This window comes from Rhipicephalus microplus, chromosome X (genome assembly GCF_043290135.1).
Source record: "Rhipicephalus microplus isolate Deutch F79 chromosome X, USDA_Rmic, whole genome shotgun sequence".
Taxonomy (NCBI): Eukaryota; Metazoa; Arthropoda; class Arachnida; order Ixodida; family Ixodidae; genus Rhipicephalus; species Rhipicephalus microplus.
Window position 1 is genome coordinate 434,773,713 of NC_134710.1, and position 18,662 is coordinate 434,792,374.

The following is an 18,662-nucleotide window of genomic DNA, read 5'->3' on the forward strand; positions in this document are numbered from 1 at the left end:
GGTCACCGATATAAAATATGCCAGGATTAATTGTTGCACTGATTCATGGAAGACTGACAGTGTGACCTGTCTAGTTTCCTTAGCTCTTCAAAAAGAAGCACCACCGTTTCTGTTATTTTACACACAATTTATAGGATGTGTAATTACAGCAGGCTCGTTCGCTTAGAATTGTCCACAGCCAGGAAGCACAAATGAACGCTATTTATCACAGAGGCACTGGTAGGATTCTTTTTGGGAGGGGGGTAGGGGTACCTAATTAATCAGGAGTGGGCGCTGGATAGCCAAGTGTGGTCGAGTGTCACTTTTTGCTTGGAAATAATAACGGGAATATTTTTTAAGGATTTGGGAGAGAAAAAACGACACAAGCCTGATGTGCCCCGTGCCACTGATACGTTGCACGCACGAAATTATTCAAATATTTCTTTGGCACAGCCCTTAATTATCACAAAGCAAAATTCATTTGGCCATCATCTAGCTGCTTTAGCAAAAATCCACGTGTTTTGAAAAGAATGTCCTGCTGTTTCGCAAGCAAAAGTAGCAGACAATGCTGCTTCAGCAATCCCAAAGCGATCGAAGCGCTGCCGTTGCACGAAATATGAGAGGGGGTCACTCCTCACCGCAGCGACCACGTGTGCTTACCGAACAGACAGTATCTGAAAACATTGATGTAACTGTGCAACGAGCTGTTGAATTTCAACATATTGTATCATTGCCATCAGCAAAAACATGAACGAAGCGAGTGGCCGTGCATGTCTGCGTGTTACCTTACTGACACGTATGCAGGCCTTTCCATGATTTTGAAAAAGAATAGTTACAGCGTATCGGGCACTGCGCAACTGTACTTGCTGCAGGCATTCCACAATATTTTGGTTAAGGCTAATGTTACGTGTACAGGCGTTTGCTTCTCTTCAGTGCGTTTGATGCATACAGCGCGTTTGAGGCATACACCAGGCGTGCAGTCGAAAATGGGATGCGCACGGGGTTGATCATATCATCGCGTTCTGCTCTTCAAGGTGAAGGTCACGTGTTCTCCGGGCTGCCGTCAGGGGTGCAGCAAGAATTTTTTCCTGGGAGGGGAGGGGCTCAACCATAGCAGATATGTGTTTATGTGTATTTTCTGTGCACTTTCCTGTGCATCGGGAACCACGCTGTTCCGAAAAATAACGAATAAAGGCATAGTAAATGCTTCTGTACTAGCCACTTCACAAAGATTAGAGACCAGATTATAGGCAAATGCCTGTTTTCTTTCCTGCCTTCCTATCATGCCATTTGAATATGTGAGCATAAATTAGAAGTCAAGAAGGGCTTTTATAGTGTTTTATAATGCCTCTAAAGACCTATATTTGGTGTTCGTGCTTAAATGCCCATAACTGCCTATAAATGCCTATTTTTCACACCAGCGCATATATGAACGCTATTTAAGCCTAAATTGTGTTTTTGGATGCCGCTTGAAACCTTTATTTGTGTAAAAAAGGCAACATAGATATTTCCAAGCACTTTGAGGTTCAACAAAGTCCTCTAGCTGTAGCAACTTCTGCAAAACAACTGCTAACCACAGTGAAATAGCACTCGCTGGCCACCATATCCCACAAAGCTGACATGCTGCGAGTGATTGAATCATGAGGAGTGAAAACGTGCTATTTCTGCAGCCCTAAATAGAATCACGTCTCAGCATCTGCATGAGAGAAAATTAAAGATGGTATAAGAAATTGAGAATGGCATCTATGGCCGAGGACGTGGCGACCGTCTTCTATGGACAACTGTCGAGTGTCCAGAAGGAACTGAACAACCACCCTGAAAACATGGGTGTTGCGTTGGGAAAGAAACAGCAGGTTTTTCTGTGGAGACGCGGGTGGGTGGAGAACAAATGAAAAACCATAGAGGGCCATTCATTGAATGTTCATCTTGATACAGTGGGGGCGAAGGCTGCGACATCATTACATACATTATACAGCAAAGCCTGAGACAGGCATCAGCATGCTTACAATCTATGGTGTATTTAGCATACACTCACCATATGCCTGAATACGCTTGTGCTGTATGAGATCGCTTGGTATGTGTCTTTAGGTGACAAACATGAAAAAAAAAAACAGAACAGGGCTGCAAGGTTTGTCCTAAGCAATTACTCAAAAATGACAGCTGTGCCAATATGAAAAATGAACTAGAATGGGAATTTCTATCATCGCGTCAAAGTGAACTGTGGTACAACTCGCATTATTTTAAAACTCGCATTCCAAAATGATTGTACCTAAACAATTTTCTTCGCGCAATGGTAATTCTTTTACGACTTCAAAATGCCATATCAGATATAACTGTCATAATAATTCGTTTTTCGTTAGTTGAAATCACTTATGAAGAGAACAAGTGTGTTGCATTATTGTAGGCATGTTTTCTTAGAGATTAAAACTCATGTGCTGCTGTGCCTTCAGGTAAAAGATGTGATGTGCTTGCTGATTTTGTTTTGTTTGCAATTTACTTCTATGAGTACCCCCCTCTAGGTGACATAAGAAGTAGTAGTTAGACACTAGAAGATTTCGCGTACCCAATGAAAAGCGTTCCACCGCCATGATTTTTCAAATTGATTCACTAAGAGCCACAAAACAGTGTTGCGATGAGGCAAGCTTGCATTCCTGGCCTTTTGCCCCATGTAACCATCACGACCATAATTCCCGCCATGCTCTTTTCAGTATGGGGGCTCTAGGATCACATGATGCATACGCACCAAGATCATCATGTGTAAGCATGATCATGCGTGCATGACGTGCCCTTGCCTACTTGCGCACCCACGTCATCGATAATGTGTCGCTTCGTTTTACTCGGTTGTGTATTACCCATTTTTGTGGGATAGATCAGTCAGTGCGCATACTTTTGGAGCGGCTAGCATTAATCATTTATTGTGACAGCGATACACGACATTGCTACACCAAAACTGCGGTCAGAGATGACACACCCAACACAAACTAAGCGTTGTCATGGTTGGCGAAGGCATGATGCAGGAACTTGTAGTAGTTTCGGGGTAGGATGTGCATGTGGTTTTACGTGAAAAACCACGATATGAGTATGAAAGATGCCGTAGTGGAAATCTCCGGAATTTTCGACCATCTGGTGTTCTGTAATGTTCCGTGGCACTGTGAAGTACGTGGGCATCTACCTTTTCGAATCTATCTAAATGCGACTACCGCGGCCGCAATCGAACTCGCGACATTCGGGTCAGCAGTAGAGCACCCTAGCCACTGGTCCCTCGGTGGATGTGAAATGAGGACTGGTTAGTGTACACCCTCTCGTAGCCATTGAAAACAAAAATAAAAATAATGAAAAGCAGTTATTCTGTTGGCGTGTATTATTATTTTTCTCATCTTTCATTCATTATACTCATTTATAAAGGGCAGTGCAAAGACACAGGAAAAAGAAAGACATAGTCACAAAGAGCGCTGTCTTTCTTTTCCCTTTGTCTTTGCACTTCCTTTTCAAACTGATGTGAAGCAGTTACCCAAACGAAAATGCTCCTTATCCATGCTACACAACAGAATACACAAATAACACATGCCATCTAGAATAATGTCACGTGCAATGCTCCTAAGGATGTATCGTTTGCAATGCAGGATATAATCAGGAAACGCGACATTTTTCGTCCGTGTTTTCTAAATGTAGCTAGTGTGTAGCCAAGTTCTGATGAAGGGTGTACGTTGAGCTACGTCAAGTACCAATGTTATGTAAAAGATCCATGTGAAAGTAGCACCACTACTTGCTGTACGTCACTCCCTACATTTTGGGGCGTGCGCCCGTGAGAAGAGAGAGTGGCACTCAGAAGTCAAGTGCTTTTCTGTGACACGCAGCGTTGCGAATATTTGCAGGCATGGTCTTGAGTGTCCAATGCATCCATATCGCTTGTCAGCTCGAAATGCCCAAACCCAGTGAGGGGCTCTCAAAGGTGTTCACTTACAAGGGAGAAATTGATCCTACACGAATACACCTGGCATCCCTTCCTTCCATGGGATATCAGTGGTGAGGTTACTTGCTCCTGCACTGCACTTCAAATTCATGACTAAACGAAAGAGACCCAGAAGAGTGGTGATTGAGCGGTAGACACTTGACTCAAGATGCTGGACAATAAAGCGAAAGTTTGCAATTTGCGAATCACGCGGGAAGTGCATAATTATGTTGAATCTTTGTTTTCTTGGTGCTACCTTAAACAATATCATTTTCTTTTGCTTGTTGTGATACAAGTCAGCGACGTCTTTGTTTTAAAATATTTCAACTTTTGTAGAAATTTATTATGCTTATATTTATTACTTAGAGGCCTAAAACGGTGCTTTACATGCAGGTCTTTAGGGTCAAAAAACACCTTTTCAGTGCCTAAAAATCCGGCCTCTCATTCATAATTTAAGGCATAGTTGGTACCTTGCTAATGTGCTTGTAGTTCTTGGCCCAAGAGGATTTTAAAAAATCTCTAAAAAAGCTTCCTTCTCAGCCTATGCTATGACTACGCCACGGCCTGTAGTGTATGACATCACTAGGTTAGTTATGACCCATATAGGAACATCAATCGGGGCTAGGAGAGCTCAGCCATTCGTGAGCTGGCGCAGGTACTGTGGCCATGCCAATCAGCGATCAACCCGTCCTCACCTCGTTTTTGTAGGAAGCTGTAGTGCAAGGTACACCAAAGAATTGGGTTCTCAAGCACCATTTTGTGATCTATCCTCCTTTATTTTCCTCCAGCTGCGCTGAAGAAGAATACCAAGGAGCGCAACAGGGTGCCTGAGGACCTCTCAACTAAACCTCATTGTAGGAGATTTATAGAGCGATATTTTAAATGGGAGTCATCAACAGGATGACTGGAATTAACTTCTTAACTTGTCTTTCACTACTTTAGGTTCGGCATTATTCTATTCGAGAAAGTAAAAGCAGCTCAATCAGAGAGAACATTTTTAAGGTGATAGCCTTAAAGAGCTCATTTCACAGAATTTCCGGCGTCCAGGCTGTTGTTGGCATCATTGCTTTTGAGCGAAAGCTGATCGCTTTGTTCGAAACCAAAAAGCTCTGAAATATGCGAGTGGAATATATGATAAAAAGTTCCAGGTCAGAGCGAGAATCAAACCCAGGGGGTCTACGTGGCAAGCAGATGCCCTGAGTTCTACCACAGAGCCAGGATATTTGTTGTAACTGTTTATCTATGTCAAAACACGCCAGGTGTCAAAACATGAGAATCGATTAACAAGTGGGTTTTCTGAGGGCCCACGTATTAGAAAGCACTCATGTGTATTAATCATCATCATCAGCAGCAGAACTATCAACAAAGTGAACTTGAGTAGCTTCGCGAGCTGACCTACGAACTCGGAGGGCCCTTCGCTGATTCGCGAAGCAAGTAATCAAGACCTATAGTGGGCACCTATTAACTGTGCTTGCAGTAGGAATTCAATTACACTTCGAAACAACCAATGTTACGACTACAGTCGTTCATTTACTTATAGCACGATTGAGGCCATACACCGAGAACCAAAAATGTTTAGCAGTTCTGAAGGCGATGCGCACGAGACCCAATTACGGTTTGTTACTCTGTTAACCTGTTACTCTGTAGACGCCAGCTGGGATTGACACCTTAAGTTACGTACAAAATATATGATATACCACAGAGAACACACGGCGCACAAACTTCTGTTGAAGAGCATGTAAGAGGCTAAATTTTGTCTCGTTTTCTCTCAGAGAATTTGTAGATTTCAGATTGCAGTGCTATTAGACATTCTGATTACATAAAGAAAAATGTACTGCAGGTGATTGTGGCCCGATCTTGTACGCCTCTGCCTGACGATACGGACTTGATTGCTTGGTTCCGGGAAAAGTCTTCTTCTCTGGACGCCCATGTGACTGGATCAGGTGAGCTTAGGTCATGTTCCCAACTTGATGACTGATGACTCCCTGTGTAGTGCCTACTGCTGTGCTGAAAGCCCTCAGGATTCCTGGGCCAGCCGTGCCCACTCGACAATCAGTGCAGATTGCAAAAGAGCCAGCAGTGCCCCCTCAACAAGCAGCGCAGATTGCAACAGGTAAGCAGCCCCGAATGAAGGTGTGTAAGTGCAGAATTAGTGAGCGTGGCACTAATGAACAATTTGTCATTCAATTCACAATACTAAGAACAGAGATCAGACTGAAATAACTCGAGAGAGAACTCCCAGCTCGTCTGCTAAAGAATAGAATGTAACTAAAGTACATCATTGTAGCAAGCACACCAAGTAGCAATGCGCCGTGATTGATATGTCTTGCGCTATCAAATTTCCATTTTTATGGTAAACAAATTGCACTGTCACAAATTATAATGACACGTGCGGGACAAAAAAGTATATCTGATAACAAGATAGCGACATGGGTCACAACCTGATCACCAATTTTTGCATGAATCGTTTGCTAATATATTGTCGTGGTCAAAAGTTTAAGAAATACATCAACCCAAAACGCTTTAAAAAATAACACGGACGTTTCGCCTTCCATACCATCCCACCGCTGTGGTCTAGTGGCTAAAGTACTCGTCTGCTGACCCGCAGGTCGCCGGATCAAATCCCGGCTGCGGCGGCTGCATTTTCGATGGAGGCGATAATGCTGTAGGCCTATGTACTCAGATATCGGTGCACGTTAAAGAACCCCAGGTGGAGAAAATTTTCGGAGTCCTCGTGAATTTGGGACTTTACACCCCACATAATCAATCAATCAGCTTGCATACCTTGTTTATATTGGAAGCAATCAAATAACGGGAGTTGACTGTGTGCGTGCAAATAGATGGTGCAAACTGCGTGTACTAACAGAAGGAAAAGCACAGTCTTTGTGATGTAGCATGGTATTAGTGGTTTGGATTAGTAAGAACTCATCTCGAATCATTACTAATATAAACCACTGATACTATGCTAAATTGCAATGACGGCGCCTTTCCTTCTGCTTACGCACACAGTTTGCGCTACCTATTTGCATGTACGCTGTCAACCCCGTTATTTCGATTATATGTGAGTTTAACTCAAAACCACGACATGATTATGAGAGACGTTTTAGTGGAGGGTTCCAGGAATTTTGACCACCTGGATTCCTTAACGTACACCCAAATTTGAGCACATGGGCCTATGGTATTTTCGGCTCCATCAAAAATGCAGCAGCACCGCTGCAGGATTCTATCCCACGGCCTGTGGGTCAGCAGCCGAGTACCATAGCCACTAGATCACCGCGGCGGGGCATGGTTTCAAAGATTGAGCCAGGCGGTAGGGCTTACATCTTCGTTGGGCTGTGTTCACTGGCCATTCTGCATCCTCACAGGGTTCAAAACTTACTTACGCCTTGCTTCTGCAATGACTGTACTTGTACCTTGGTGTTTTTACTAGAGCCTTTCTTGTTTTTTACTTGTTGGTACTTCATCAAAAAGTACATATTCTCACGTAAAAACTGGTCATGCGACTTGAAACCGGAGATAGAGCTAAAAACTTGAATAAATTATCCAGTGGACGACTAACGTAGCCCCGTGAGGAGAGGGTCATTGCGATACCGCCACTCATCACCTCAATATGTTGTCCTCTACTGAGCGAGCAGCCCTCGCTATTCTCGAGAAAACAACCTGTAAGTGCTAGTCGCGTGTCGCCTGGCATGTTTTCAAAAAAACGTAACGCATGCGTGTTTTAACTAACCGAAACTGGAGAAGAATAGCCAAGCCTAGGTGGTGCGAGATGCGGTGCGAGGTGCGGTGGCACTTGCCCTGCTTACCTAAACCATGCTTCTTTAGACGAACCTCGTATTGACTGAACTGTGAGTCTGGTGATCTTGCCTATGTAACTGAAGCGTGACAGCCAAATGCCTACAGATATAACGTTATATTCTTACTCCTATACTCGGCAGTATTCTTCAAAGATGGCGCCACTTGCTTGCACGTAGGTGCAGCCTTTGATGTTGTTGCCCCAAGCTTTTAAAGTGAAGTCCGAATATAACTGCTTGAAGTAACATCAACCGCATGAGATAAACCACACATACAGCGTTAATAACTATGTCATACTTCTGAAATCAACTGTGGCTATTGTCTGCCTCATTTGGCAGAGCAACGCCCTAAGGGCTATATTTACTTACAGACCTGTGCATCGCTTGTGACACTGCGCTGCGCCTCGGTGATACATGCACTCAGCACCCCCTTGTGGAAGGAGCCATTTGTGAAGACTGTCGTGGAAAGCTTCTTGAGAGTTTGTTCGCAATTGCTCCGGATGGTACCTGCGTGAGTGGTTGTTGCGTTGATGCAGCTTATCGCATAACTTATTATGGCATCTTCATAATTACTGGAGGTGTTTTCTCAAATGATACTTTCCTCCATGACTGGGTTATTTAAACTAGGAATGCCTGTCACTAGCGCTAAGGATAGCGCTAGCGTTTTGAAAGAATTTGGAAAAATTTTCGATCTTGGAATTCTCGATATGTCTTTAAATAGACATTACACTTTTTTCCTGTGCCTCCAAGTTGCTGCTAGTGATTTTTTTGGTCAGAAAAAACCATTAAAATAACTGGCAGCATCTCGACTCATAATTGAAGGCAGCAAATCTAGTCAACTTAGAGTTCAAATAAATAATTTGTGACTTATGCCAAAGCATTAGGTCACATGATTACACAAAACACCTTTGAAATGCAGACTCTATCTATTGCACGATTATTGAGATTAGTAGCTTAGGCTGATTATTTGCAAAACCGAATGTCAGTTTGTTCGCATGAAACAATTTTTATTGGTCATTTACTATGTTTTCATTGTATAAAAAATGAGCTGCAACTTTTACAATTGGCGCTAATTACAAAAATAAACGAAGTTTTTGGAGCTTGGCACAAAGGGCTCCAAGCCTGGGAAAAGTACGGATATGGGCGGCCCCTTTATTTCTATTTGTCTTACTTTTTTCTTCGTCTCTTTCTTTGTAATTGTCGCTTACTTCCTCTTTCACCATTTTTGGTTTGGCTTCCTTACGCTAAGCTAAGGCAGCATACAACAGCCCAATGCTTAATGTGGTCCACACTTAATATTATAATCAATGCATTCCAAGAACATGAGGAACAACATTTGTCTTAGTGGCGAACACGCCCTCAAATGGCTGTGCTACCTGTGATTTCACCTCCTTTACACTACTCAATGGTGACAGCATAAGATCACAACCTATGACAGCCAACCTGCTCCACACTTCGAAATAATTCCTGCATCGAAGAAAGGCCGTCTTGAGGTAAAGACGTTTCCGGCTTGAAGAGACGCAGCTTAGAGCTACCGAGCGTGTATTTCTTAGTCCGGTCAGTAACCACTCAGGTATACGCTTGTAAAAGCTTATGTTCATATTCCTAGTTCTAGGTCATACACACTACTTTCATGGTTACTCATCAAAACCTCGGTCTACGTTCAGAAGAAACAGGATTCCAGGTCTCGCTTGACCTACATGAAGCGTAGCTGTGTGCTGCCGTCTTTCACTTAGTTCGTACAAAAGGAGAATTGTTTAAAGAGCGATATAGCTGTATTCTTGTTGTATGGATAGTGGAAGTGAAGTGAGCTTTAAATTTGGGGGTGCACTGGGATTTGGTAAATAAGGTATTTCTCAGTGTAACTGAAAGGTAAAGTGCAAGCAAAATCACTTTTTGTGTTGTTGCATATGAACCCTCAACCTTAGCATGCAAAGGACACGCCTAGGGCAAGCACCAGCGTTTTTTCCGCAATATAATTGTATGTTACTTTCTTAGGGAAAAGTTATCGTATTGCAGGTTGAACATTGCATACCTCATTCTATTGTTTTTTCGAAGTAGGTTGGATATCTGTTGAGGAGGAAGCCGTCCAAGTATCATGTAGTCGGAAGGTATCTCTTCTCATTCTCATGAAAAACAACAGTGAATGATGTTCTGTATATGAACTATCACCACCTAAACCCCGTTATAAAAAAGGCCTATACCCCTTGCCACATATGTACTGCCCCGCCACGGTGGTCTAGTGGCTAAGGTACTCGGCTGCTAACCCGCAGGTTGCGGGTTCGAATCTAGGTTGCGGTGGCTGCATTTCCGATGGAGGCAGAAATGTTATAGGCCCGTGTGCTCAGATTTGCGTGCACGGAAAAGAACTCCATGTGGTCGGAATTTCCAGAGCCCTCCACTCATAACCATATGGTGGTTTCGGGTCGTTAAACCCCACATATCAATCAATCAACCTTGCCACGTATAAATGATGCTGTGAATATCTGCACCTTACAATTTTTTCCTTTTGTGGACATGTGTTTCGAGTTTATTCGAATTCCTGTGCACCCATCGGACTAGAATGATGAAACCTTCGTAACACCCGATGGTTTTTGACAGTTCCGCGTTATGCCATACGGAGTGTGAAATGCTCCACGGACATTCGAGAGATTTATGAACGACGAGCTCCTTGAATGGAACTAAAAAATAATTGGCATGTTATCTAAAGGTGACGCTAATATTTATACAAAAATTTTTTCAGGAACGCAGCCACCACTCAATGCTTGTGTTTGAATGCACATAGACAGCGCACCTTGTTTTTAACTGAAAAAGAAAGTGATTTTGGCGAACGTCAAGCAGTTACCCTTGGCTTTCTCATGGAAAGAAATGGTGTAGAAGCGAAACCACAGAAGACCGCAGCGGTTCGTAACTTTGAGCAGCCACGAACAGTGCAGTATTTTCGAAATTTTTGGAGTGTTTTTTTTAATACTTCCACCTAGTTTGCCCAACTTGCTTATCCACTCACGTGCCTTTTCTTAAAAGATGCACCGCACTTGTGGAATGATAACTTTGAAGAGTCAAACATATTTGCTTACTTCATCACCTGTCCTGAAACATTTTTATTATTTCTAGGCTTTCACTTGAATTCACACTGTAATTGGAAAACTGGTGCTGTCCACGTTCATTATATGCAAACACACACCATACCTAAGGATACGTTTGGCGCATACTTTTGACGCAACTATGTGCTGAGTGCGTGTCCAGACTAAGTTCACTGGGTTTACTGAGTGGGCGTCTGGGCTGTGAATCTCATTCCACTGTGTTGGGGCCAAGAATACGTAGGCCAATTTAGGCAATGCCTTAACGAGAAAGCCCGGCAACACCATCTTAATTTGAAAGATTGTTTCAGCAGCCTGATGGAAACGCAGTTGCGAGGTGTGTGGATTGTTATGCCTGTGAGTTCAAACCGAACATCATTGCTTCTGCAAAGTATTCAAGCTGGTATCATCTGATGCAAGTGGCGTCAACATCGATGGACTGGCTGCTGCAACCAGCGTCTAAACCAGCGAGCGAGCCACTGTGATGCAATCAACAGCGTTTCTTGCGGTAAGTCTTACGCAATGTGCGGAAAGCCCACCTCACCCACGAGTCCAGTTCCAGCCAGCGGCCAACGGTGGTTCCTGATTCGAGGCTTGGAACTACTGGCTGATGCAAAAGATCCCCAGGACCTATAGAAGAACCAAGCGGCGCAAGGAGAGTGAGAGAGCAACCGAAAAAATCAGGGCTCATCGCGCCTCTCAGTGTGAGCTCCATAAGCTGTCGGCCCTAGTGCTGAATTTGTGCCGAACGCCTCTTTTTTACTGTACATAAATGTTGCCTTCACTCACTGTCACCCTGTGCGCTCCGTCTATCAGCTCGGCGCAGATGCAGCCACGAGCTGAGACACGCGATAGCCAACAGTAGATGGCCGCTGCGGGATCCACTGGCACCAGTCACCTTGATGCGGGGAGGCCTGATGTTTTCTCCTCAGTCCACCACACTGCTCTAGCACTGGTTATAGTAGTTTAAATAAGGGCTGTGTGGCGCATTAAAGTAAGCTTTTATTGTTACAAGTAAAAAAGTAGTGCTATAACACTAAAGTTAATGCAGAAGGCTGGAAAAACTTCCTTTTAGACCTATTGTGGGGGCGGAAAGTAAATTCTAAACCAGGGCAAACAGCAAGAGGCTAGTGTAAGTGATGAAGACCCTTAGAATAAAGGAACTCATCCAACTTTGTGAGGAACAAGACTTTGCTCTGGGCCATGCGAAAGAAAAGCCAGCGATTCTAGGGAACATGATTAAGAAGGAAGAAGTATTGACTGAGGATGTGGATGATGCCTGGGCGGATAATAAAGGACGTGGTGAGAAGGTCGAAAAGAGAGAGCAGTGCGAGGAGTCAAGAAGGTGAGAACTCGGTGAGCGTGAGGAGGGTGAAAGATGAGAACGCCATGAGGAGGCCGAAAGATTGGTGCACCTCAAGTTGAAAAGAATATAATTGGCACTTCTACAGTGTTCGTGGCCACCTAGTGTAACTTCTGCAACTGTGCAGGTTAGCGTTCATAGAATTCAAGACGAACTGTCATCGTTCATAGTTGGCGAGGACGTGGTGAAGTATCTCATCGAGTTTAAACACATATTTGAGCAAAATGCAATCAAGCAGTCTCTTTTGGCGCAGAACATGTTAGCTTTACTTCCAATGCAAGCATACGACGTGATTACGCGCTTGTCGAGGGAAGCGTTTGAGAGTTATGGCCAGGTTAAAGAAGTTCTCTTGAGATGTACGTTATAAGTTGGTACCCGAGGCTTTACGGCAAAGATTCCGGCATGCAAAAAAATTACGGACTATCTCCGCAGAGAACCATGATAGCGTGCAAAGTAGCAGCGGCGTGCACACCCTTGACCCAGCTGAAACGGGCGTCAATGCGGATGCAGGAAAAACAATTTGAAATCAAACTCCGTAGCATTTACTCGAGTAAGCGTTTCTTTCAAAGGCAAAGACATCAGAGGCGTGTTGGGTTTCGTGCAAGTTTCATCGCAGATAAATGAGCCGAAAGAACATTTCCACTCAACGTGGAGACGAGCGTTATGGGCGGTGGAGAGGGTGAAGCGAGAGAGAAGTGTGTTGCGAGCGGGCGGAAGAACAACACCAACTACGTGTACTGGGAGGAGCCGACAGCTGCTGCAAGTGAGGGAGAGAGTGACGTTAACGCACAGCTGTGATTGACCTACTTGTCATGGTTTCCAGAAATACGACAGGGAAAACGCGGCACGGTGCGTTGGGGCAGAGACTCGAATGAACTGTGTTAAACAGGCTAGCCAAAGAGCTGCTTCGCACCTAAAAGGGGCAATGAGTCACACGTTGACTTCAAGTTTTGTCCTCAATCTAGTTGACTCGAGGGCGAAAATGTCTATGATAATCTCGATAAGGTAGTATTATGCATCGCAATGAAGCAATTTACTGTTGCATTGAGGGTGGCGTCAAGTTTTGGCTGCAGGATAAGTTTGGTGATGTACAGCTAAACAAAATAGCAGAGTTAGCTGAGAAGTACTATACTCGCCAAAACTTGCATACTAGGGCAGTGTGCGTTAAAAAGGGTGAAATAGGGCTTTTGAAAGAAACCTGATGAACTGAAACCCCCCCCTCCACACCGTAATTTTAAAAAGGGCCCATCTCTTACGAAGGACACTGTAGGGGAAGGACAAACGGCAGCGCAGATATCTAGTGAGGTTCCCAAAGATCTCGTTGATATCACATGGGTTTTTAAGTCACAGAAGGCGCTAATTTGCTATAACTGGAAAAAGGGAAGGACACATTGCGTTAAAATGTAAACAAACATTCTTTCGCAACAATCCGAGAGTCTTGAATGAACATGCGGTTATTAGAGCCGTATATACAGGAAATTAGTGTCAATTGAAAAACGTGTCTAGCACTTGAGACTCAGGGCAACCACTGGCATTGTGCACAAACTGTTTGTGTCTCCGGACGACTTTACAGGAGAGTGCACATAGATCAGGCAAGTCACCGAGTAGCAGAGTGTTTGCTTACCGATCGCTACAGTTGTCATTGAAAGCTATTTTGGTAAGCTTCACACGGAAAAGAGTGCACATAGATCAGGCAAGTCACCGAGGAGCAGAGTGTTTGCTTACCGATCGCTACAGTTGTCATTGAAAGCTATTTTGGTAAGCTTCACACGGAAACAGATGTGCCTGCTGCGACGCTTCCCGATTGTTTTAAATGCAGAGCAGCTATTGGACAAGCCTGTGTAGCGCTGTCCGTCCGAGTCTCAGTGTCAATGTAACGCACCGCGTTCCTCCGCCGAAGTTGTTGCAACAAAGCCAAGTAGGTCAAGTCGCAGCTGCGTATTCACGTCACTCTCACCCGCAGCAGCTGCCGGCTCCCACCAACACACATAGGTGGACAAGAAAAGGAATCTGGGCTAGGCAACACCTAGATGGTTTTGCTCATCCGCCCAGTCACAATACATTTCTCTCGCTCTCCACCCTCTCCACCACCCGCAAGGATAGACCACAAGTTGAGTGGAAACACTTTTTGGGCATGTTTCTCTGCGATGAAACTTACACGAAACCCAACCTGCCTTTCATGACTTTGCGGTTGAAAGAAACGCTTGCTCGAGTATAGACTACCCGAGTTTCGCTTCAAACCCTTCTTCTATCGCTCGCGTTGACGCCCGTTTCAGCCAGATCAAAGGTGTGCGCAACGCTGCTGCTTCGCACTTCATTATAGTTCTCTTTGGCAGCAGCTCCTCAAGGAGCATGGTAATTTGTTCTTTTACAACTTGGTGCGCAGGGCCCTCGCACAATCGCAAGCGTGAAAGTTTTCGTGCGAAATTGATGTCGTTCGATGTGTTGAACAATCACCTGCAAAGGCGGCCAAGCAGGGGGACCGTAGCGTCAAGTCTACCAAGCCTCGAACAGAAAAAGCTCGGGTTGGGTTACTCGAGCTGCCTGTGCGTGAAGTGAGTAGCGTCGTCTCTCTCGGTGGAGGAACCAAAGTGGCGCGGCTGGGTGAGATGGACACTTTCTTTCTCGCCTGTAGCTAAAAGTTGGTGTGAGCTGTCGAAGGTTGATGGAGAAATGCTCATTTGAGAGTAGCGTGAATACCTCTCAATTAAATCACTAATGGAAAGCATAAATTTGGGAGCAAAAAAGTGTTTGTTTATAAACACTTAAGGCTCCTATATTGTAGCGACACAGATGTGCAAGGTCACAAGTATGAGCAGCTATCGGTACTGCAAAAGTATCGTTAACTATTGAAAATGGCGCATCAAAAGCCGTAGGCGGGGCTTTTTGGCCTAAAGAAGACCAAGGCTAGAATTTCTCTAGGGTTGACTGACCGATATGCTGGAAGGATACCAAAGCCTTTGTGCGCTTCTGTGACACTTGTCAGTGAGTGGAGAAATGCAGAAACAAGTGGCAGGAACCCATGAAACATGTTTAATTATCGCGAAACCTTTTCGGCGCCGAGCAATTCTTATCGTCGGGCCATCACCAGAGTCAAGGCAAAGTGGTCAAAAATCCTGACGGCACTCTGTGTTGCCATGAAATTTCCAGAAGCGGTATCACTTAGGAAGCCGAATTCTTATGTGATGGATGCTTGCTCTCGATATTCACACATGTCGAATTTTCTTCTGAAACTCAAGGCTACAATGGTAGTGTCTCCATGAGCTGCCTTACTTTACTATTTGAATAAATACGAAATAAAGTAGTGTATAGCTTGATGTATCACCCGCATTCTAAGACGGTAGAGCGTATGCATTCAGTTCCAGAACGGATACTGACAGCCTTTTGCTACGAGCACAAATGCAGCTTGAAAGAGTGCATTCCTGCCGGTACGTTCGCTTTGAGATCTGCTCCCCATGAGAGAACTGGCTTTAGCCCTGCAGAGCTTGTGTTTTGCCGTAGTTAAAGAACTCCATTTGAATTCTACGTGAATCCTGGGACGGATATGTTTTGGTACTTTCTTCACCAGCTGCCTTACATCTACTATTTTGAAAAAAATGCGGAATAAAACTAGTGCACAGTTTCACTCGTCACCCGCTATCTTAACCGGTAGAGCGTTTGCATTCCGCTCTGAAACGGATACTGACAGCTTTTTGCTACGAGCGCAAGGCAACTTGGAAGAGTGGATTCCTGCCGTTACGTTTGCTTTGAGATCTGCTCCCCATGAGAGAACTGGCTTTAGCCCTGCGGAGCTTGTGTTTGCCTTAGTTAAAGAACTCCACTGTGAATTCTACGCAAATCTTTGAACGGATATGTTTTGGTACTGTATTCACCAGCTACTTCACTTCTACGATTTTGGAAAAATGCGGAATAAAACTAGTGCACAGTTTCACTCGTCACCCGCTATCTTACCGGTAGAGCGTTTGCATTCCGCTCTGAAACGGATACTGACAGCTTTTTGCTACTAGCGCAAGGCAACTTGGAAGAGTGAATTCCTGCCGTTACGTTTGTTTTGAGATCTGCTCCCCATGAGAGAACTGGCTTTAGCCCTGCGGAGCTTGTGTTTGCCTTAGTTAAAGAACTCCACAGTGAATTCTACGTGTATCCTGGAACGGATATGTTTTGGTACTGTATTCACCAGCTGCCTTATATCTACTATTTTGAAAAAATGTGGAATAAAGCTAGTGCACAGTTCGATTCATCTCCCGCTATCTTATCTGGTATAGCTTTTGCATTCCGCTTTGAAACGGATACTGACAGCTTTTTGCTATGAGCACGAGTGCAACTTGGAAGAGTGCATTCCTGTCGTTACGTTTGCTTTGAGATCTGTTCCCCATGAGAGAATTGGCTCTAGCCATGCAGAACTTGTATATGGTCGTATTTTAAGAACACCACTGCGAAGTCTATGCGAATCCTGGGACGGATTCGCGTACCCAATTTTGCTCCCTCTAGTACCCGGTGTCACATTCCTTGCGCTCCGCCTCGCACTGCTTTTCTTCACATGCTAGCTCACGCGAGTGTTCCTTTCGAGCATTTTCGAAGAACTCAAGCGTCTTCTACTTGTTTATCTCCACGTCTTTTGCTATGGCTGTCAACTTCTTGTAATCCATCCTGAACCCCCGATGATAATGTGAATGGAGTGCAAAAAGAAAAAATTCTGTAACTCGCCAATTATTGACACGAACTTATCTCGGGAGCACTTGCGTAGAATCAATTTAAAACAGATGGGAGACGTGTGTAGCAAAACAAACACACTATATCACACCAAACACAAACACTCACCAAATAAATAAAAAAATGAAAAACGAAAACGAAATACTCGCGAGTTCACTAAACTACCATAATAGCAACCTGACCATAATAGCAACCTGACCAAAACTGACCATAATTCAGTATAAATCTGTGTTTAGCCCGAGTCATCAGCCCTAAGCCAATATGGCGTCTACAAAGGAACGTTCTTACGGCTTGTCACGTTGCAATCTGTTGCCCATTGCGCAGTCGACGTTTTGTCGAGTCCGTCGTTGACGGGCTGCCCTACTTCTTACGGTCACCGTCAGTTGCTCCCGCCGCACGAACCACTCTTCTTCATCGCCGGTGTCCCAGTCTTCATCTCAGTCTTTGGCCTCTCTTGGTCCCGTTCGTCCAGAAATCACTCACTGACGCATTCACTCTGCAGACTGGTGTGGGCTGCTCACATTCCAGCACGATGAGGGGAAGCTGAAAGTCCATTGGGAACTGCTGGGCAAGGTTGTGGAAAGTACTCGCCGCCTCACTCACACATCGGAGGTTGACGGCCACTTCCCGGGTTCTTGCGCCAACAACCTTCAGAACCAGCAGGTCATCCTGCTCCCGTCACTGTAGTGACGCTCGTTATCATGTCTTCGCTGCTTATGGTGCATTCAGACGATGGATCGAATCCCGATGTGGCGGGATGGACGGCGCGTCACGTGACCTCACATCAGCGATTCCCCTCGTCCGCGACTCGTCCGCGCGGCTCGCGGACGGATGAACCCAACCTGTTTCTCACATCGGGATTCTGGCGGGGGAGAGCCGGTACTTCAGCGGAATAGCTTGGGGTCGGTGGCAACCAGTACACTTTTCGTCTGCTCGCGGCATGTCCTCCATGGCTCGCGGACAGCGACTGGTCGGCATCATCTACGCTTGAGCATTGTTTACTTACTTTCCGGAGACTTTGTTCTCAGGTGATTAAATATGCAGAAATCACTTTTGGTGGTTCGGGAAATGTCGCCGCCGTCGCTTAACACGCGAGATTCTTAGCCGTCATGGTGGTGAAATATTCCAACTTCTGCAACCGGCGACGTGCCGCTTCTAGGCGGGAGACACGTTTAGAAGTTCTACAAGTAGGGAACAGTGTAGTTGAAAGAACATTCTGCCAGAAACTGCCTTTTCTCCTGACAGAATAACACTCCTCGTTCATTTGTAACAACGCGACAGACATCGCAGTCAAGCGTCGCTTCCTGCGGGCATCTATGTTGAATACTCTCAAACCGGTCTGCTTTCAGCGGGCGCAGGTGAGTGGCGAACCTGCTGTCGAGGGTAATCCGGCTGTTTTCTCCTAGGACATCGTCCGTCGTGTGGATGCGCCTGCAGGCGGATCATCTGCGGATTAGCCGTCCGCGTCCACGACAAATCCGGATTCGGTCCGTCGTCTGAATGCACCATTAGCGTCCCAACACACCGGGCCAGCTCATCCTCTGGAATTTTTCTTCTCGGCTCCAGTTGCATGCCATGAGCTTTTTCCCGATCAATATCTTTTGTCTACAGGTCTGGTGCGCTTGCCCTCGGGTGACTCTCCTCTTTTCGTGCACCGATGCCACACTTTTGCGTTCGGCACGAACCTTGTGCCTCCATTTCTCATCACAGAAAGATGAAATCGATAGAATACTGGAGTTCGGACTCCTCTATTATTTGTTCAAGCGCCGAGAAAATATCCT

At 45.0% G+C, this 18,662-nt stretch overlaps 1 protein-coding gene and 1 long non-coding RNA gene across 4 annotated transcripts in view; one reads left to right on the top strand and one right to left on the bottom strand.

The window, feature by feature from the left end:
• Window positions 1-14,159, bottom strand: part of LOC142776584 (uncharacterized) — a 61,080-nt gene extending 46,921 nt beyond the window's left edge. The window contains exons 1-2 of the long non-coding RNA XR_012887650.1: window positions 13,793-14,159; window positions 8,099-8,232 (exon numbers count right to left, since the gene is read on the bottom strand). This is a non-coding gene — a long non-coding RNA (uncharacterized LOC142776584). The remainder of the gene's footprint in view (window positions 1-8,098; window positions 8,233-13,792) is intronic.
• The window catches only part of LOC142776583 (DNA (cytosine-5)-methyltransferase 3A-like), a 152,193-nt gene that overhangs the window by 73,329 nt on the left and 60,202 nt on the right, over window positions 1-18,662 (top strand). For all 3 annotated transcript variants that reach the window (XM_075880485.1, XM_075880484.1, XM_075880486.1), the window contains 3 exons: window positions 5,772-5,874; window positions 5,925-6,044; window positions 8,097-8,236. In XM_075880485.1, the coding sequence (XP_075736600.1) occupies window positions 5,772-5,874; window positions 5,925-6,044; window positions 8,097-8,236 (363 nt within the window). The remainder of the gene's footprint in view (window positions 1-5,771; window positions 5,875-5,924; window positions 6,045-8,096; window positions 8,237-18,662) is intronic.